General features: G+C 48.2%; 1 protein-coding gene across 1 annotated transcript in view; it reads left to right on the top strand.

Moving 5' to 3' along the window:
* BUB1B (BUB1 mitotic checkpoint serine/threonine kinase B) overlaps positions 1 to 21,836 on the top strand; it is a 109,337-nt gene that overhangs the window by 12,623 nt on the left and 74,878 nt on the right. The window contains exons 7-12 of the mRNA XM_073566745.1: positions 51 to 250; positions 350 to 444; positions 763 to 980; positions 1,158 to 1,270; positions 18,346 to 18,470; positions 18,821 to 18,864. Coding sequence (XP_073422846.1) covers positions 51 to 250; positions 350 to 444; positions 763 to 980; positions 1,158 to 1,270; positions 18,346 to 18,470; positions 18,821 to 18,864 — 795 coding nt within the window. The remainder of the gene's footprint in view (positions 1 to 50; positions 251 to 349; positions 445 to 762; positions 981 to 1,157; positions 1,271 to 18,345; positions 18,471 to 18,820; positions 18,865 to 21,836) is intronic.

The following is a 21,836-nucleotide window of genomic DNA, read 5'->3' as shown; positions in this document are numbered from 1 at the left end:
TACATCAACGTGCAAATTTACATTTTTTTTTTTTTTTTTTTTTTTCCCAGCTCGTAGCCAAGGGTTAAGTGCTTTGAGTGCTCCTCCACAGCAGATCCCGAGCCACTCTCGTTTTGCAGTGTTTGATGAGAATGCGGGTGCTCCGATGGCGGGAAGCATGGCTACCACAACTGATCAACCGTGGGTAGCATTACCTCCAGCACGAGCGAAGGAAAATGAACAGAAAGCAGGACCCTGGAGCTCTGGAAGGGTAAGTGTGCAGGGTTTGTGCAGCTATACAACAATAACTAGCTCGCAAGCCGATTTCTGTAGCAGAAATGGCACACCTTTTTTTAAAAATTTTTTTCAGCCATCAAAAAGCAGTCATCAGCCACCTAGCAATACTCCGCAGAACCTGCCCAGCTTTACGCCATATGTGGATGAAATGGTCCAGCAGCAAACAGTGTAAGGAGCTTCCCCATTAGCTCAGGACTTCATACTTTAACCCTTTTATGACCAGCACATTTTCACTTTTGTTGTCTCATGACCTTATTGCTCCCCTTTTAAATGCCACTATCAGAAAATTGCAAAAGCATTTAAAGTGGTTGGGGTGTATAAAGCGGGCTCGGCACCTGCAGACTTTATACTTTTATGTCACATGTATGGAAGAGGTTAGAAAGTCCATCAATGAATGTCTCCTGATATTAAATGGCATCCATATCAATGGGATATATGGTGGCTAGATAATTTATATGGTCTACCATCATTGCTTGTTCTCTTCAGAACCCCCTGCAAGATTAATCCATCAGTCAGCAGCGTCCTGAGTTCACGTAAGCCTAGCAAAGAAGAGGATCCCCTGCAACGACTGCAGAGCAATTCGCAAGGCAAAGAAGAGATGGTCATGTACTGCAAAAGCAAAATCTATGCTGGTGTGGACGAGTTCTCATTAGAAGAAATCCGGGCAGAAATTTACATTGCAAAGATCCGTAAGAAGAGAGAAGGTTTGTCCTTGTATTGTTGTGGGTGATACAAGGTGGGTTATGGATGTATTGTCTTATGATCCTCCTCCCAGTGATAAGAAAGTAGATCTACCAATAGCATAACTGAACTTTAGTTTAAGGCCAAAATTGTTACTTTAGTTCAGGGTGACTGGGTATCATGTCTGTTCTCTTTGACAGAAGATCTCCAAGCCAGTGCTCTTCGTAGGCAAGAGATGGAGCGGCAGATTGAAGAAATGGAAAAGCAGCTAAAAGAAAGAAGTCTTGGCAATCAGGAAATGGTGGTTGAGCAGGTAACCTTTTAAATGGAAGTTTGCTATAATTTAAACATTTAATTAGGCAATTGCATAAATAGCAATTGCCTTTAGTCTAATACACTCTTTTCAAGTGGGAATAATTACTGTGGTTGATAAGTAATTTCGCATAAGCCACCCTTGTGAGGGGGCAATGTTTTGCCACCTTTGTAAGGGGGGGCGACAATGTTTCGCTGCACTACAGTTAAATGAATCTCTGCGGCAGATTATAGCTGTTTGGGCCTGATGTGCATATATATATATGTGCATGCTGCAGGGAAAAAATGTGAAGTAGTTATACCAAATCTGGAAAATCCTGATGAAAAATATTCTGCAGACTGTGCCACATATCTTTTTGAGGTTTCTATTTCAAGGGTTTGTCCACAGGTTGTAAGTTATCCCCTAACCTAGAATAGGGAATAACTTCCCTACTGCTAGACCCACTAACTATACCTGATGGCCCAGACTAGTGCAGAGGCTAAGTATGCACACTCCTGCACAAATCATTCTCAATGGGACGCTGGTGATAACCAAGCTTATCTCTCAGCTGTCTCCTGTACTCTCATTAACCCCTTTTACCCCCAAGGGTGGTTTGCACGTTCATGACCAGGCCAATTTTTACAATTCTGACCACTGTCCCTTTATGAGGTAATAACTCTGAAACGCTTCCATAGATCCCGGTGATTCTGACATTGTTTTCTCGTGACATATTGTACTTCATGTTAGTGGTAAAATTTCATTCAGATAACTTGCGTTTATTTGTGAAAACAACGGAAATTTGGCAAAAATTTCGCAATTTTCCAACTTTGAATTTTTATGCCCTTAAATGCCCTTAAATCAGAGATATGGCACACAAAAAACTTAATAAATAACATTTCTTTATCGCCTTATTGGGGGACACAGATTACCATGGGGTGTATGCTGCTGCTGCTAGGAGGCTGACACTATGCAAAACAAGAAAATTAGTTCCTCCCCGGCAGTATACACCCACCGACAGGCACCGAGCACCTCAGTTTGTGCTTAGTGTCTGTAGGAGGCGGACCGGGATCTCCCCAGATCCGCTCTTATTAATATCCCCTTTTTTCTTTTAGGTTTCCAGTCGAACCTTTAATCTTTTCGCTTTATTTTTCAGGTTCTCCATCAGGAAACAGGGTGTAGCTATCACCCTGATTTCCCATATCAGGCGGCTGAGCGAGCAGTGTGGTGTCATCCACATCGCACCTCTCAGTTCCGCAGGCAGGACTTTGGCCCTATCACCTTCCGGTGCTAGGGGCTGTGGATCGGTGGCTGGTCCTTGCCAATTTCCCTCCTCACCCCTCTCTCTGGACAGGGCTGAGAGGAAGACGGCGGTCGCAGGAGGTCTACGCCGTCTTCTCCAAGATGTGGGCATAGAGGATATTCTCCAGTGGCTTTCACCGTGGGCCCCTGTGACAGCCTCTTCAGGGACGTCAGGTAAGTGCCTGTACGATCCCTCCAGGCCCCACATCATAGCCTGCCTGCCAGCCAGCGTACCTCTGCAGAACTAGATCCCCAGATTCGAATCTCCCGCCCCTTCTCCTCTGCATGCCGCGCGCCGACCTCTCAGCCGCGCGTCTACCTTCCGGTGAGCCTTCCAGGGGACAGGTCAGTGAGCATAGGGGGAGCCGTCCTCCCTCAGCTCAGTATTCTACCGGCGCTCATATCGCCCCCCCCCCCCCCCCCCCCCGGAGTGGTTTCATCGGTTCAGGCATTGCGGGGCTGCGGCGTCCGGAGTCCGTGTTAGTTTCACTTTCGTTTTCGTTCGGGCGCCTCAGCGCGCTCCTCCTCTGTTCTGAGCGCGCTTTCCTGCGCGCCCTTTTCTAACCCATCACAGGGCTCCTTTCACTTTGTTACTCCAGCCTCCTCCGCTTTTCTCCAATCGCGGCACAGCTGCAAGGCTCCGCCCTTCCTTCCTTGTCGGGTGTTTTCCTGGCTCCTCATCTCTCTTCCTGTGCTGTTTGGGGGACACTTCAGCATTCGGCTGCTCCTCTGAATCTGGGTAGGCTCTACACTGGCGCTAATTAGCTCCCCTCTGCAGTTTTCTCACGACCTATTGCGGTCTCTCAGCGCATTTTTACTTATGCCCAATCCTTCAAGGGATCTCTGCTTCAGGCCCACCGCTACTCATTACGCCTGTGCGTGCTGTAAAAAGAAGTGGGCTTCGGGTCGCCTGTCCCCCTTTTGCCCGTCCTGCAGTCCTTCCGCTATGTCTGCATCCCATGAGCACGCAGAGTCCCGGGCTGAGGACGCTAAGCCTCCCCCGGAATGGGCCATTGTAATGTCTCAGTCGGTCTCTGACTTGACTAAGGTTTCCCAGTCGCTGGTCCAGGTCTTGGAACGACTTCCACAGCTGTCTACTGCCACCTGCGGCCGACCGCCTCTCAGGGTGAGTCATCCGCTCCTGACCGCGACCTTCCGAGAGACAGACAAAGCAGTAGCTCTAGGAAGTGGGCTCTGTCTACCTCGTCCTCTAGCTCGCAGGGTCCCTCTGAGCCTGTCAGGTTGCATTCTCCTTCCTCCGATGGCGACTCCAGGTCTGGCGATGACTCTCAATCGGAATCGAGTTCAGAAGCAGACAATGTTTCTAAAACACGGGACATGGTCGATAGTCTCATTTCGGCTATTTTTCAAACCCTTAAAATTAAGCAAGACAAGGCTCCCCCTCAGGAATGCTCTGTACTCCTTAAACGAGCAAGACCTCCGTCTCTGACCTTTCCCAATCACAAAGATTTCGATACTACCTTGGCCAAACACTGGGAGCACCCTGAGCAACGTTTCTCAGGCCGCAAGTACTTAGACGTGCTGTACCCCTTTGAGGCAGACCTGCTCACAAAATGGGCCAAGGCTCCTGAGGTGGATCCCCCGGTTTCCCGGATAGCCTCCAAAACGGTGCTATCCCTACCAGATGGGGCATCGCTTAAAGATCCTACGGACAGGCAGATTGAATCTCTGGCTAAGTCAATTTTTGAGGCATCCGGCTCCTCTCTCTGTCCTATTTTTGCATCAGCCTGGGTAGCGAAAGTCATATCTGCTTGGGCAAAAATCCTTCGCAGGGGCATATTGGCAACAGCTCCTCAGGACGAGTTGGCAGATCTTGCAGATCAGATTAACCATGCGGGTAAATACCTTTTGGCCGCCTCCTTGGATGCAGCCGGGTGCGTGGCCAGGGCAAATAGCAACATAGTAGCTATACGCCGAGTTCTTTGGCTAAAGTCATGGAATGCGGATACCACTTCGAAAAAGTCCCTTACTAATCTGCCATTCAACGGTTCTAGGCTCTTTGGAGCCAAGCTGGACCAGCTAATCGCCGATGCCACTGGTAGTAAAAGCACCTCTCTTCCCCAGTCTCGCCCATGACATTTCCTTAATAGAAGGGGTTTTCGCCCGTTTAGGCCCTTTCGTCCCTTCTCGTCCACGGACAGATCTGGCCAGCAGGATCGCTCATCTGCCACTAGAGAGCGAGAACAGAAAAAGCCATCCTACAAACCAGCTCCCCGCTGGAGATCTTAGAGGACAATATTCCAGGCCTTCAGGCACCAGTTCCGGCAGGTTTTCTTGCAAGTGACGGGTCACCCCCACCTGGAAGTTCTTCCAGGGTGGGAGGCAGACTTTCCTTTTCGTGGATGCTTGGCTGTCTGTTGTCGACGACGCTTGGGTCAGAGAAATCGTCGCATCCGGCTACAAGATCGAATTTGCTTCCCCCCCGAACAGACGTTTTTTCCGGTCTCTGCCTCCGCGACAGCGGTCTCAGACTCCGGGGTTTCTCCAGGCCATTGCCTCCCTTCTTTCCGCCGGAGTGATTGTTCCCGTTCCCTCAAACGAACTGTTTTCCGGGTTCTACTCAAATCTCTTCGTAGTCCCGAAGAAAGACGGCTCCCTTCGTCCAATTCTGGACCTCAAGTTGCTCAATCGCCACGTGAAGATTCTTCATTTCAAAATGGAGTCTCTTCGGTCGGTGATTGCCTCCATGGAGCCCTGGGAATTCCTCTGCTCTGTGGACATTCGGGACGCCTATCTGCACATTCCGGTTTGTGTGCAACATCAGACGTATCTTCGTTTTGCGATTCAGGGAGACCACTATCAGTTCACGGCTCTTCCTTTCGGCCTAGCTTCAGCGCCCCGTGTTTTCACGAAGGTGATGGCGACCGTCATGGCCATCCTTCGCTCCAGAGGGATTCTCATCATTCCTTATCTGGACGATCTTTTGATCAAGGGCTCGTCTCGTCAGGACTGCCTCCAGAGTCTTCAGATCACTCTGGACACTCTCGGCCGCCTCAGTTGGCTAGTCAACAGGGAGAAGTCCATTCTGATCCCCACTCAGCGTCTGACCTTCCTGGGCATGGAATTCGACAAGGATCTAGCCCGAGTGTTTCTTCCGAGGGAAAAGATTGCGGCTCTTTCCAAGGGCATCAGAATTCTCAAGAGGCCATCTCCCATTCCCATTCGGTCCTGCATGAAGGTTCTGTGCAAAATGGTGGCTTCCATGGAAGCAGTGCCCTTTGCGCAGTTTCATCTTCGCCCCTTCCAGCTGTCTCTGCTTTCAGCCTGGGACAAGACCACGATGTCCTTGGACCGTCCTATTCTGCTCTCTCTGAGTGAGGCAATCTCTCACTTGGTGGTTACTGCCAGCGTCAGTTCTCCAAGGGAGGTCCTTCCTTCCGCCTCGGTGACAAGTCATCACCACTGATGCCAGTCTTCTGGGATGGGGAGCCGTGTTCCAGAAAGCGGCCCAAGGATGCTGGAACCCACAGGAGACTCACCTCTCAATCAATCTTCTGGAGATCAGAGCAATCTTCCTGGCCCTTCACTGGCAGCCTCTCCTCTCCGGCAAGCCGGTCCGTATTCAGTCGGACAACGCCACGGCCGTGGCGTACATAAACCATCGGGGGGGGCACGCGCAGAAAGCAAGTAATGTCGGAAGTGGCCAAGATATTCTGCTGGGCAGAACGTTACGTTCCGGCAATCTCCGCCGTTCATATTCCAGGGGTGGAAAATTGGGCAGCCGACTTTCTGAGTCGTCAGGGCCTAGCGTCCGGCGAATGGTCCCTGCACCCCACAGTCTTCGATCAGATATGCCACCGTTGGGGCACCTCGGATGTCGATCTCATGGCATCTCGGATGAACCACAAAGTGCCGCAGTTCGTAGCCAGGTCCAGGGACCCTCTAGCCATCGCGTGCGACGCTCTGGTGATTCCGTGGTCCCAGTTTCAACTTCCTTATCTGTTCCCGCCTCTGGCCTTGATCCCACGAGTGGTCAAAAAGATAAAATCGGAAGGCGTACCAGTGATTCTTGTCGCTACAGATTGGCCAAGACAGCCTTGGTACGCGGAACTGGTGAACATGCTCGCGGACGTCCCCTGGAGGCTTCCAGACCGTCCAGACCTTCTCTCGCAAGGCCCCCTTTACCACGAGAATTCTCAGTATCTCTGAGTTTGACGGCATGGCCGTTGAGGCCGCAATCCTGAAGGAATCAGGTCTGTCCAGTCAGGTGATTCAAACTATGATCAGAGCCAGGAAACCAGCCTCTTCCCGCATTTATCGTAGGCACTGGAAGGCTTTTTTCCGCTGGTGCAATGATAAAAAAGTCTTTCCAATGTCCTTTTCCATCCCATCTATTCTTGGGTTTCTCCAGTCTGGTTTAGAAGCGGGTCTGTCCCTCAGTACCCTCAAGGGCCAGGTCTCCGCTCTTTCTGTCCTTTTCCAAAGAGAGCTTGCTTCCTTACCACAGGTCAAAACCTTTCTCCAAGGGGTCTCCCATGTGGCTCCTCCTCATCATTCGCCGATAGACCCGTGGGATCTCAATCTCGTTCTTAGCGCTCTCCAGAAGGCGCCATTCGAGCCTATCCAGGACATTCCTTTGTCCCTTCTCTCATGGAAGGTCACCTTTTTGATTGCCATTACATCCATCAGAAGAGTTTCTGAATTGGCGGCCTTGTCCTGTCGTTCCCCTTACCTGATTCTCCATCAGGATAAGGTCGTCCTCAGGCCCGTTCCTTCTTTCCTTCCAAAGGTGGTTTCCTCTTTCCATATCAATGAGGATATCATTCTTCCATCTTTTTGTCTGGCTCCCTCTCATCCGCTTGAGAAGTCTCTCCACAAACTGGACGTAGTTAGAGCCCTGCGTGTCTATCTCGCCACGACCTCTTCCTTTCGTCAGTCTGATTCCTTGCTGGTCATCTCTGAAGGTCGCCAGAAAGGACTTCCGGCATCTAAATCCACGATCGCTCGTTGGATTCGTTCTACCATTCTGGAAGCGTACCGTGTTGTGAGTTCATTTTCCCCTTCGTCACTGAGGTCTGGTGAACTCCCTATTCTGGTGAGTGAAGGTAGTGAGCCTGATTATCAGGCACCTGAGCCTAATGATGATGACTGGCTGAGTGGAGTCACTGACTGGATATAAGGCTGCCGACGCCCTTCTGCCCTGCGGGTGATTTCTCTGTGGACTTCTAGTTTACCAGTCTGATTCCTGCTCCTCTAAAGATAAGTTTTCTGCTTTGCCTTTTTGCATTTGTGTTTTGTTTTTTGCCTTGCTTTTCTGGATTCTGCCATTCCCTGCTGGGGTGAGCTGAATCTCCTTTTGCCGGTTGCTCTGTCTTCAGAATATTCCTGAGTACTGACACAGTTTTTTTGAAGCCTAGTGTCTTCAGAGCCTTTTTCACTGTCAGTCTGTTGGCTCTTATTTTCATAGGGTTTTTCACGGATTGCAGACAGCAGCCTTCCTGTCCTTTCCTATCTAGTTAGCTTGGGCCCCGTCTTTGCTCAGTCTATCTTTCTGTCTGTGTTGTGTTCTTTCTTCTTGCTTCACCGTCATTATATGTGGGGGGCTGCCTTTTGCTTTGTGGTCTGCTCTGGGGCAGTTTAGATTTCCCTTTCTGTCTTTAGGCTATCTAGTCCTCTGGCTGTGATCGAGGGGTCTAGGGCATCGTAGGAACCCCCCACGGCTACTGCTAGTTGTGTTGATAGGTTCAGAGGTATGCAATCTGATAGCTGCCAACCTCTCTGGTTTTCTGGACTTAGCTTGCATTTCTGTTTTTGCCTCCTGCGGTGACTCAATCATAACCGTACCGACTTCAGGAAAAACGGCCCCCTCCGGGGGTAAGAGCTCACTCCACCCGGGCTGTGGCGGCTTCGTGGGCTGTTCGTCACCAGGCTTCGGCCATGCAAATTTGCAAGGCTGCAACCTGGTCGTCCTTGCACACCTTTGCGAGGTTCTACTGGGTTCATACCCAGGCCTCGTCTGATGCAGTTGTTGGTAGCAAGGTTCTGCAGGCGGCGGTGGCTCACCGGCCGACCTAAGCCTTTTCCGATTCTTTCGTTCCTTTTTGCTGTTCCCACCCTTGGGACTGCTTTGGAACGTCCCATGGTAATCTGTGTCCCCCAATAAGGCGATAAAGAAAGATGGATTTTTGGCTCTTACCGTAAAATCTTTTTCTTGGAGCCTTCATTGGGGGACATAGCACCCTCCCTGTTTAAGTTGTACCGTGTTGGGTCTTCGAGTCCCTTGTTGGGTTGGTACATATGTTTTTAGAGTTTTCTCGTTGCTTCTCCTACTGCTTTTTCACCAACTGAGGTGCTCGATGCCTGTCGGTGGGTGTATACTGCCGGGGAGGAGCTAATTTTCTTGTTTTGCATAGTGTCAGCCTCCTAGCAGCAGCAGCAGGCACCCCATGGTAATCTGTGTCCCCCAATGAAGGCTCCAAGAAAGATTTTACGGTAAGAACCAAAAATCCATCTTTCCCATTTGTTTACTTTACTTCAGCACAATTTTGGAACCAAAATTTTTTTTGTTAGGAAGTTAGAAGGGTTAAAAGTTGACCAGCGATTTTTCATTTTTGCAACCCCATTTTATTTTTACGGACTACATCACATTTGAAGTCACTTTGAGGGGTCTATATGATAGAAAATACCCAAAAGTGACACCATTCTAAAAACTGCACCCCGCAAGGTGCTCAAAACCACATTCAAGAAGTTTATTATCCCTTCAGGTGCTTCACAGGAATTTTTTGAATGTTTAAAAAAAGTGAATATTTTACTTTTTTTTCACAAAAATTTACTTCAGGTCCAATTTTTTTTATTTTACCAAGGGTAACAGGAGAAATTGGACAGCAAAAGTATTGTGCAATTTGTCCTGAGTACGCTGATACCTGATATGTGGGGGGGAACCACTGTTTTGGCGCATGGCAGAGCTGAGAAGGGAAGGAGCGCCGTTTGACTTTTTCAATGTCTGAAATTCAGATTGGACGCCATGTCGCATTTGGAGAGCCCCTGATGTACCTAAACAGTGGAAACCCCCCACAAGTAACCCCATTTTGGAAACTAGACCCACCAAGGAACTTATCTAGATATGTGGTGAGAACTTTGAACCCACAAGGGCTTCACAGAAGTTTATAACATACAGCTGTACAATTAAAAAATCATATTTTTTCCACAAAAATGATCTTTTCACCCCCAATTTTTATTTTCCCAAGGGTAACAGGACCCTAAAAGTTATTGTGCAATTTGTCCTGAGTACGCTGATACCCCACATGTGGGGGTAAACCACTATTTGGGCGCATGGCAGAGCTCGGAAGAGAAGCAGCGTCATTTGACTTTTATGGCTGGAATTCAGATCGGATGCCATGTCACGTTTGGAGAGCCCCTGATGTGCCAAAACAGTGGAAACCCCCCACAAATGACACCATTTTGGAAACTAGAACCCCCAAGGAACTTATCTAGATGTGTGGTGAGAACTTGAAACCCCCAAGAGCTTCACAGAAGTTTATAACGCCCGGGCGTGAAAATTAAAAAAATCATATTTTTTCCACAAACATGATCTTTTGGTCCCCAATTTTTTTATTTTCCCAAGGGTAACAAGAGACATTGGACCCCAAAAGTTGTCCAATTTGTCCTGAGTACGCTGATACTTCATATGTGGGAGAAAACTACTGTATGGGCACACGTCGGGGCTCGGAAGGGAAGTAGTGACGTTTTGGAATGCAGACTTTGATGGAATGGTCTGTGGGTGTCATGTTGCATTTGGAGAGCCTCTGATGTGCCTAAACTGTTGAAACTCCCCCCATTTTGGAAACTAGACCCCCCCCCCCCCCCCCAAGGAACTTACCTAGATATGTGGTGAGCGCTTTGAACCCCCAAGTGGGCGTTAAAAAAAAAAATCATCTTTTTTTCCACAAAAATGATATTTTTGCCCCCAATTTTTTATTTTCCTAAGGGTAACAGGAGAAATTGGACCCCAAAAGTTGTTCTGCAATTTGTCCTGAGTAGGCTGATACCCTACATGTGGGGGTAAAACACTGTTTGGGCGCTTGGAAGGGAAGGAGCACCGTTTGACTTTTTCAACGCAGAATTGGCTGGAGTTGAGATCAGACGCCATGTTGCGTTTGGAGAGCACCTGATGTGCCCAAACAGTGGAAACCCCCAATTCCAACTCTAACCCTAGCCCTAACGGGAAAATGGAAATAAATACTTTGTTTTAATTTTATTATTTTTCCCTAACTGAGGTGGTAAAGGGGGGTTTGATTTACTATTTATGGTGGGATTTTATGTTTGGCAACTGTCACACACTAAATGACACTTTTTATTGTAAAAATAGTTTTTGCATCACCACATTTTCAGAGCTATAACTTTTCCGTTTTTTGACCCACCGAGTCATGTGAGGTCTTATTTTTTGCGGGACGAGTTGATATTTTTATTGGTACCATTTTTGGGCACGTGACATTTTTTTTTGATCGCTTTTTATTCCGATTTTTGGGACGCAGAATGAACAAAAACCAGCATTTCAAGAATTTCTTTTGGGGGTTGCGTTTACACCGTTCTGCGTGCGGTAAAATTGATCAAACTGTTTTATTCTTCGTGTCGGTACGGTTACAGCGATACCGCATTTATGCGTTTTTTTTTGTGTTTTGGCGCTTTTATGCAATGAAAACAATTTTAGATAAAAAAATAATAATTTTTGCATCGCTTTATTCTGCGACCTATAACTTTTTTATTTTTTCGCTGATGACGCTGTGTGGCGGCTTGTTTTTGTGGGACAAGATGACGTTTTCAGCGGTACCATGGTTATTTATATCCGTCTTTTTGATCGCGCGTTATTGCACTTTTTGTTCGACGGTATGATAATAAAGAATTATTTTTATTTTTTGCTTTTGTTTTTTATTTTTTAAGGGATTCGCTAAATGTTAACTAATGGGACAGTTTTATAGGGCGGGTCCTTACGGACGCGGCGATACTAAATGTGTACTTCTATATTTTTATTTTTTTTTAATTAGCGATTTTTTTATAAATTATTTTTACACTTTTTTTTTTTTGTTTGTTTAACTTTATTACATTGCCCCAGGGGGGACTTAACTGTCATGTGACAGATCGCTGATCTGTCACATCATAGATTGCTGTGACAGATCAGCGCAGAAGGCTTCCTCATGCCTGCGCTTTGCAGGCAGTGAAGCCAGCTCCCTGCAGGCCCCCGAAGGTCCCAGCCGCCATATTGGATCCGGGGACCTGCAGGGAAGGAGGGGCTCCCTCCGTGCTTCCCTGAGACCCCCGCAGCAGCACAATGTGCAGCGCTGCTGCGGGGGTCTCAGGGAAGCACGGAGGGAGCCCCTCCCTGCCGATGCTTCCCTAAACCCCTGGTACACTGCGATCGTGTTTAATCGCAGTGTGCCAGGGGCAGTCCGTGACCGCCCCTGACACATAGTGCCGGTTGTCAGCTGTGATAATCAGCTGACACCCGGCCGCCATCAGCGGCGCTTACCTTCTGAGTGCCGCTGATCGCTTAGACGTACTATCCCATCCTTGGTCATAGGGGCCCAGGTACCGTGGACGGGATGGTAAGTCAGATGTCAGTTAGGGGTTAAAGGGAATCTGTCATCAATTTTTTTTGCCCATCAGCTGCGGCCACCGGCATCAGGGGCTTATCTACATCATTCTGTAATGCTGTAGATAAGACCCCCCCCCCCCATGTTACCTGAAAGAGAAGGAAAAAAAAGTTAGATTATACTCGCCCAGGGGCGTTTCGGGTCCGGAGGGAGTCGCGGTCCGGACCGGCGCCTCCCATCTTGCAGTGATGATGTCCTCTTCATTTCTGGCCATTGAAGTCAGAGCAGAGTCCTGCAGTGCGCAGGCCCTCTTCCGGCACCTGCGCACTGCAGTAATTACCCTAGTATTACAGCTCAGCCCCATTTGCTGGATTTGAACAGAGCTGTAGAGATCTGTAGTACCAGGCACAGGCACAACAAACAGTATGGTGCTGTGCCTGCTACAGAATGTGGATGTGCTGCTCAGTGGAGGCCCCTGGCCTTTTTTGACATGAGTTGTTGGACCCCCAACAATCTGATATTCTGAGTATAAAACAGGATTTTTAGTTGCTTACCGTAAAATCTGTTTCTCTGAGCCTTCATTGGGGGGACACAGGAACCATGGGTGTATGCTACTGCCACTAGGAGGCTGACACTATGCAGAAAAAAAAGATACCTCCTCCTCCGCAGTGTACACCCCACCGACAGGAAGTAGGATGTTCAGTTAGTGAGAAAGCAGTAGGAGAAGCAATCTGTAAGCGAGATAAAAATCACAAACACAAATCCAAACTGTAACAATATTATACAGTAAACTGAGCTGTTCAACTTGGGAGGGTGCTGTGTCCCCCATGAAGGCTCAGAGAAACAGATTTTACAGTAAGCAACTAAAAATCCTGTTTTCTCTATCACTTCATTGGGGGACACAGGAACCATGGGACGTCCCAAAGCAGTCCTCAAGGGGAGGGAACAGCAAATAACTCCATCAGGACGAGGAAGTCACCCTCGTCACCTGCAAGGTCTTTTTTACCCCGATCGACACTTGCCGAAGCTAGGCATGGGCTCTGAAGAAAACCTTATAGACCTGTGGAGGACATATCATCGCACTGCAGAGGTGCCAGACGAAGGCCCAAAGAGTACCGTCAAGAGGACACACACTGTGCCCGGGCACAGTGCGTCGTACTCAAAAGAACGCAGTCCTTCCTGAGCCAGCAACCCTACTAATGCCGACCAGTTTCCGCGAACAGAACTCTAACCTGAAGGCCAGAGGACCTCTACACTTCAAGCCTGAGCTTGAGAAGTACCGTTGCTGTGGCCAAGTAGCCTGATGAGAGGGCATCACGAAGGAAAAGTCCGAGGCGGACGAAAGAAAGGGAATTCAGAATGACGGAGAGTGGACCCTTGATGCACAGGAAGTGCACCACAGCTGCTACAGACTCTGTAAGACCTCAGGCGTGGTTGAGAGTCTGAAAGGGAAAGATACCAACTGAAAAGGAAAATGAACCTGTTCGTTGCAAGAGCAGACATTGCCAAAGCCCTGAAGAAATCAGGGGACCTGGATAAAAGCTTCATGGAACAAGGAAAAAAAATCATGCGATTCACAGAAGTTAAATGTTGAACGAAGAAAATTTCTTCCACAAAAAAACAAGGATGTACTGAATCCTAGATCCCCAAACGTCATGCTGAGGAAAAAGCACTGAAGAATGACAATGCTTAGCCTGAGGAAGGGGAGCGCTTGTCCTTCCGGTGAGCTCCTTAATAATTTGGCCTATTGGAGCCACACGGAAGGAACGGAAAGTTGGTGAGAGACCTCTTTGGGCCTAATTTCGCTCGTGAAACCGAAAGCCAAATGGACCCTTAGTTTTTCGCCTAATCGTTCCCATCTACGTCACCAGGCAAGAAAAATTTTTGGACAGTAAGGATGGTCAAATCTTCCGACCGGCCCCCAGAAAGAATGCTCTGAGCAAGCTAGGCCACGCGTCTATAGAACTTTGCAACATGAGTGGGGGCTAAGGCAGGACACGCTATAGCGGCGGGTGCTTTGAAGGTTGACCCTGCTAACTACTGTGTGAATTCGACGTTGGTATCCCTGAGGGATCAACGTCTGGACGAGGAAGGACCGTAGTGGAGAACTTGGAACCGGAGGGTTCGTAGTCGCAGAAGTAGTCTAATTTGTGAAGCGCTCAGGAGAAAAAAAGATATACCGAGGCACCCCCTTGTTTGGAAACGGCTGAAGTCCGTTCCATGAGAATATGACAAGACCTGAGAGCAGGCTCTGAGAACCTGCTAAAGAACCGAACACTGAAAACATACTGAATGGAACCTGGGGATAACCTGTATCTCATCGCTGCGATGTAGGCACAGGTTGGCTATGAAGAGACAACTGATTTCTTGATTAAGCAGTAGACTGAAGACTACTGGATGACTTTTCAGACTGAGATCAAGAGGAAGATAAACCCAACATACAGGGATGAGGGTGAATATGGGAAAAAATAGTCCAGCTGGATTTATAAAAATGAATAGTCGAGCAAGGAAAGTCCACGGCAAAACATGGAGTATGTCAACTGCAAAGAAAGTTGGCAACTAGGCTGATGAAAGGAAGGTCAATCCTTATGACGATGTAAACGGTAGAATCCATCCTGGACCCTCTGGAGTAGGGAGGGGATTGCAGTGTGTAGATCAGCGTGCCTAAGTCTAAGACAACACGCGCCCGAAGATCACAGTGAAAAAATACAATTCTAGCTGAAATAAGAAACATGTTATCACCAGACTCATCCTTAGATCCAAGACTGGAGCAGCTTTCTACCCTGGTCGATACTTGCGCAGAGTGAGATCCCACTCCTGTCTGAGGTGGGATACTTTCCCCAGTCACGGTCAGAAGTCACATCTGTGAGCTGCTGGAGGCTTTATCTGGTAGGTCTGTAAGAAAGAATAGGTAAGTTCCGACAAATAAGGAGCTTGGGTATTGTAGTAGCTCGAAAGCCCTTAGGACATACTAGAACCTATAAACTACTATTAGCCAAACATTAATGATAGGCGTAACACACCGGGCAGTAAAGATAGCCTGCGGACGGTACTGTAAACTGATCAGAAGGTGGGACAAAAACTCTTGTGGAGCAACTCACACTTGGGGTCCAGATCATGCACAGTAAACCTCGACCATCCGTACCTGACACGAGTGTCTGACCTACCTGAAGGTGGAGTATACAGTTATGTTGCTACTGAGATCCACTCTGTTTGGACATGGTAGCCTTTTACGTTTAACTGTTAACAAATCACAGATGTTATTGACTATGAAATATGCAGCTGAAAGGTGTCTTAGACTCACATGATAGAGGCTTGAAATCGCAGCTGCAGCCCACCAGAGGTAATAAATGCCGGCACCTCACCTCGAGTGGTGATTTATATGGGAGCTAGGCAAAAACTGCAAAGGACCCTGAGGAACGTGAGAGAGGGCGTTCCTGACTCATCTGACAATGGGACAGTAGAGCCGGGCCAGTGTAGTCAATGGACTTCGGGTACATTTGAGTTACCGGAAAGATGGCGTGTATTGACTAAACCTGTCTGGTAGAGGACTATCCAAGTGCTCGATAAGGGATAGAATACTGCTGCAATAGGACGCGAGGAACCTGAAGACGAGGGCGTCTGACTTACCTGAATATGGTACAGAACGCCAGTACCATTGAACCACTCAACCCCCGACACGTCTCCACAGTAATACGGCCATTTCAACCACTGTACCTGGTAGGTGGTGCGTCTGAAGCCTGGATAGCGGATATAGCACAGTTGCCATCGGCTCGAAGTATCCTGTGAACAAATCAGCGTGGAGAAAACCCGGAGAAGGGTATAGGAGACAGCCATTCCTGTGTTGCGGTGCGGTCTAGGCCTGAATACCTGACGACCTTAGGCAGAATAACTGCTTCTTGTGTTGCGGTCTGGGTCTGGATACCTGACGGCTTTAGGTAGAATAACTGCTTCACGTGTAGAAAACCGTACCATGAAGTCTGTATTAAAGCAGATTCTGACCAGTCAATTCTCTTGACGGTAGAACAGTAGGTCTGGGATCAGAAAGAGACTAATCTCTACTCTCTGTTGTGCGCCAGGGTTCCAACCCCTGGACCTGCGAGTTGTGGACAGCTACCTTATTCACTGAGCCACAGCCGACAATTGCCAGATAACACGGACTTCTATCCAGCTGGAAGTCCGGCCCAAAACGCTGCAGACGTTAAGAGATAGAAGCAGCTCATTATTCTGCTTAGGGCACTGTGAAGCCAGCGTCCGGAGTGGGCTGCAGAAAAAAGGAAGGGCAAGTGCCTGTGAGCAGTAGATATGGAAGCAGTTGCTATGCCAGGGCTCCAGCATCATTATGTGTGAGGCAATGGTCGAGTCTTGCTCTACTGAAAATTAAGGCGCACCTGCAATTGCGGGTGGAACCTTCTACCAGACAAACGCCATGCGGCAATTACAGAAGACAGCAGCATGGCTCTACATGGCTATGTGTGCTATGACACCAGACATACTGATGCACTAGAGACTGCACAACAGATTATTATTACGCCAGTGAATTACACGCCTCTAGAGTACTATTACGTCAGTGACTGTATGACTCTAGAGTACTGTAGCGTCTGTGACTGCACGACTCCAGAGTACCATTATGTCAGAAACCGTACGGCTCCAGAAAACTCATTACGTTAGTGACTGTACGGCTCCAGAGAACCATTACGTCAGGGACTGTACGGCTGCAGGGTGCTATTCCGCTAATGTCTGTCCCTATACCACGATCGATTGTACGGTACGACTATAGCGCATATCCATGAGACACACTAGCAAAAATGGATTCTCTGCTCCTTCACTGGACCTGCGGAAAGTGTGGCCCTGCTTAGTTTTACTATGAGGGGCATATACTCTGCATCGTACCTGATTAGGCTGAGCGGAGATAGGCAGGAAAGAGCTGGTCCTGCCTGGTGAAGGCACTAACCGGGTCCCACGCTGGGAGAATGTGACCGCTGGGGGATGCCGAGGTCCGAGGAAGACGCTTCTTGCCGCAATAGAATGGGCGCGCTGTGAAAAACACCGCTGTGCACAGCCCGCAAGGGGACCGAGCTAAACGTCAGCTCTGGGTGTAGGAAGATGGCGGTGATGGCTACTATCTCTGTGCCGCATGTGAGGCCGGGTAGAGTGTGGAGCTTGCGCCGGGGAAGTGAGGGTAGACGGGCGGGAAAAAAGCCCGCCCGTATACAGGGAAGACGGCGGGGCGGAGCTACCGAGGACTAGGCCGCAAATGAAGACTGGGCCTAGATTAGTCCCTGGAAACCGCCGACGGAGCGGGGGTGGTGCGGAGGCCCAGAAAACGCTGGAGCTATAGTCCGGATCCTATCAGAAAGACGGGTGTGGGGGAAAAACGGTGGGGTGGGGGCACCGCGCTGAGGATAGCGGGCTGCTGCCCACCGTCGCCTATTCTGAGGGAAGGCACTAACTGAGGAAAGCCTGAAGCGCACAGCGCCCGGTGAAAGGAGTGTGCATGATCCGCCGGCCTCAGCCGGGAAGTGAGCTACCCACAAGTGCGGCAGGAGAGCGGCCAGGGGAAGGGAGGACTAGGCCCCAATATAAGCCGGGGCCTAGATTACCAGTGACCGTCTACACCTGACAAGGGGTCTCCTCTTCTTTACTTATCTTCATATTGAAGTCGTCCTGACGGTTGCCGGACGTCATGTCTCATCCAACTAACAGGCTCTGGTGGGCAAGTAGGTGGGAAACGGTGGGCCAGGACCGGGTCTGGAACACCTAAGCACGCTTCTTTGCAAGGGGATGGGGTCCTGCCGTCCAGACATATGAGGATACGGGGTGGCAGTACATGCCGTACTCAGTCTCTGTGTGGGAGTACAGTAGTGACCATTCACACTTTATCCCTCCGGAAAACCTGAAAAGAAACAACGCACATTGAGGTAGATAAGGGTCTAGTGAAAGACCCGTGTCCACCTTCTACTGACACTAAGCTAAACTGAACATCCTACTTCCTGTCGTGGGGTGTACACTGCGGAGGAGGAGCTAACTTTTTTTCTGCATAGTGTCAACCTCCTAGTGGCAGCAGCATACACCCATGGTTCCTGTGTTCCCCAATGACGCGATAGAGAAAGTTGTTTTTCACATGCATGATTTAATGGCAATAGAGCTAACCTTTTTGAGTAAACCTTACAGCCTGCTGCCTATCACATTGGTTGCATTTTAGGAGACTATTTTTTGATTGTAGATTGTCTTTTTTCCTTGCAGGATGTGCCCTCTGGACAGTCCTTCAAAATATATTGTGATGATAAAGAGGTGGCCATGGCTCCTGGAAGCACTGAGGTTGAAGCTGCATCTGTGCAGCGTACCATTACTGAGGCTCCATTACTGAGGCAGGTGTAATAAGCTTTAATGTCATTATGGAAGGCTAGAATAAGTCAGCCTTACTTAGCAAATGCCATTACCTTGCGATATATTAAAGGGATTTTCCCACCTGGAACTGCTGTGGCATGTCAACTAAGGCCCATGCATCTATCTCTGCAAAGGAATGGCGACATGGACACACAGGCATCGCTCTCTGTTTATTTGTCTAGAAGCACTAAAAATTGCTGAGCATCTTGCACCTGTCTGTCATACACGTCCCTTTAAATTTACATCCACCATATGTTTATATGCTTTAATGTCGTGTAATGTCCCTGTTTATTATCACTGTTGTTGTGAATTTAATTATTTTGTTTTAAAGCGATGAGATCCTGATGGTGGCTCAGAACAGACTAGCCTCTGGTGGTGAGTGAAAAGCTTCTTAAAGGGGTTTTCCAGTTTTATTTTTAAAAGTGACGTGCTGATAAAAGAAGTGATACTCCTACATTGGAAGTGATTCATACCCTGATCACCAGTTTCGGGATCCTGCAGCAAATCAGCGGACAGGCGACTGGTGGTTGTGAGGTTATGGCTGCTGATCCGGCAGAGAATGTCGACTCTGGAATAGAGTCCTGAGTGCAGCTTCTTTTCTTGTCATCATTGCTCCTCACTGTAAATTTATCATAAAAAAAAAAAAAAAAAAAAAAAAAATGTATTCTGTATATTACGGGTTCATATCGAAGTCAGTGACCGATACTGGAGTGATAGCTGATAGATGAAGCATCTTTCCAGATTGGTAGACAAAATGTTATATACATTTCTTCTAAAGTAAATCGTCCCAGACATCCCTTTTAATTATGCCATCAATTAGTGTTACTAACATTAAGCTAATTGATTGGAAAACACCTTTATAGTTATTTTACTGTGAAAAGATCCACGCAGTGATTTTACATGAGTGTAATCGTTGCCTACACGACATACAGGTGTTTGTTTTCTCCTACGCCTCATTGGGGGACACAGACAGTGGGTGTTATGCTGCTTGCCACTAGGAGGACACCAAGTAAACACAGAAAGTTAACGCCTCCCCTGCAGTATACACCCTCTCACTGGCTGGGAATTCCCCAGTTCTTCCTTAGTGTCTGTAGGAGGCGCTTGGGTCTGGCTTCTGACCCCACCGTTTTTATTTTTGAATTTTCTGTAAATTTTTTATTTTTTTTAATTAACAGAGTGAAGGGGGCGACAGTTCCTTTCTACGGCCCTCTCTCCCCTGAACCAACAACAGGCAAGCACGTGGAGTATACCTCCCCGTACACTTTCCTGCGACGACTGGGGCTGATTCTTCTGGCAATTGGTTCCTTTACGGTCCCGGTACCCCTCACGGATACGAGGGCGAACGCACAGAGAAGATTTAACCAGCGCTTTCGGATGCCCTGAATCTGCCCCATAGCTCTCTGTGCCCCTGCCCATAGGGTGGACTGATTGAGCAATACCCATGTAACAACTTCTCCGGCTCTGCTACATCACCCGGGAGCTTTTTTACCACAGGATCTGAGATGGGATGAAACCTGCAGGCTACTAGACAGCGCAGACGGAGCGAGCACCGGATTGGAGGTACCTGGTCGGGTCCTGGTCCCTGGGAGAAGCGCTGATCGAGTCTCAGCGGCGGCACACCGTCGCCCCGTCGCAGCCCCCCGTTCCCCCCTTCACAGGGGTCTGTTCCTTTTGATTGGCGGCAAGCAAATGTGGTACCAATATTCAAAAAGGGGTGTAAAAGGGAACCTGGAGACTATAGGCCGGTAAGCTTAACGTCTGTTGTGGGTAAAATTTTTGAAGGGTTTCTAAGGGATACCATTATGGAATATCTCAATGTTAATAAATGTTTAACTCCATATCAACATGGATTTATGAAGGATCGCTCCTGTCAAACTAACCTGATCAGCTTCTCTGAGGATGTAAGCTCTCAAATGGACCAAGGAGAATCATTGGATGTCATTTACCTCGACTTCTCTAAAGCATCTGACACTGTCCCACATAAAAGATTGGTAAGTAAGATGAGAAAGCTTGGGCTGGGGGAAAATGTGTGTAGATGGGTAGGTAGCTGGCTTAGTGATAGAAAGCAAAGAGTGGTTATTAATGGTGCATACTCAGATTGGGCCAGGGTTGCTAGTGGGGTACCACAGGGCTCTGTATTGGGCCCCCTACTATTTAATATATTTATTATTGATCTAGTGGATGGCTTACACAGTAAAATATCAGTATTTGCAGATGATACAAAACTATGTAAGGTAGTTAACACAAAGGAGGACAGTTTGCAACTACAGACAGATTTGAGTAAATTGGAGAATTGGGCTGAAAAATGGCAAATGAGGTTTAACACAGATAAGTGTAAGGTTATGCACATGGGAAGGAGAAACAGATGCTACAATTACTTACTAAACCAAAGCAAATAGGGTCATGGGATGCATTAGAAGAGGTCTGGGGACACGAGATGAAAACATAATTCTCCCTCTGTACAAATCACTCGTCAGACCACACTTGGAGTATTGTGTGCAGTTTTGGACGCCGGTGCTCAAGAAAGACATTACTGAACTTGAAAGGGTTCAAAGGCGGGCTACTAAAATGATAAATGGAGTTGGTTCACTACAATACCCAGAAAGGTTATCAAAATTAGGTCTATTTACTCTAGAAAAGAGAAGGCTTAGGGGAGACCTAATATATATGTACAAGTATATCAGAGGGCAATACAGAGATCTCTCCAATGAACTGTTTGTACCAAGGACTGTGACAAGAACAAGGGGGCATTCTCTTCATTTGGAGGAAAGACAATTTCTGCACCAGCATAGAAGAGGGTTCTTCACGGTAAGAGCAGTGAGGCTCTGGACTTCTCTTCCTGAAGAAGTGGTGATGGCCAACTCACTGAATGAATTTAAGAAAAGAATGGATGCTTTTCTTGTAACCGTGTAGAAGGTTACGAATAACATAATATTATAGGTAGATGGTTGACCCAGCTTAGTGGAAGGAAATTTTTTCCCTATGGAGAAAATTGGCTTCTACTCTGTGGGCTTTTTGCCTTCCCCTAGATCAACAATGCAGAACAGCTGCACTAAAAATAGGCTGAACTAGATGGACATAAGGTCTTCCTTCAGTCTTCAAAACTATGTTACCTGGCACTAGCGGGTAGGCCCAAAAATTTAGTCCCTGGCTTTTCGGCCCACTAGGCCACAATTTACATAGCGCCGCCACCCACGTCTTTGGCGCCTCTCGCTCTGTACGAGAGGCGCCATGCTAGTCTCGGGGGGGGGGGGGGGGGGGCGCGCATGTCCTTAACCCCTTCTCTGCTCCTCGGGCTCTGTGACGGCTGCGGGGATGGACAACACCTTGTGACGCTACAGGACCAT

Source organism: Dendrobates tinctorius, unplaced genomic scaffold (genome assembly GCF_039654945.1).
Source record: "Dendrobates tinctorius isolate UK_male_01 unplaced genomic scaffold, ASM3965494v1 ptg000019l, whole genome shotgun sequence".
Classification (NCBI taxonomy): Eukaryota; Metazoa; Chordata; class Amphibia; order Anura; family Dendrobatidae; genus Dendrobates; species Dendrobates tinctorius.
This window is presented reverse-complemented; position numbering and strand designations above follow the sequence as displayed.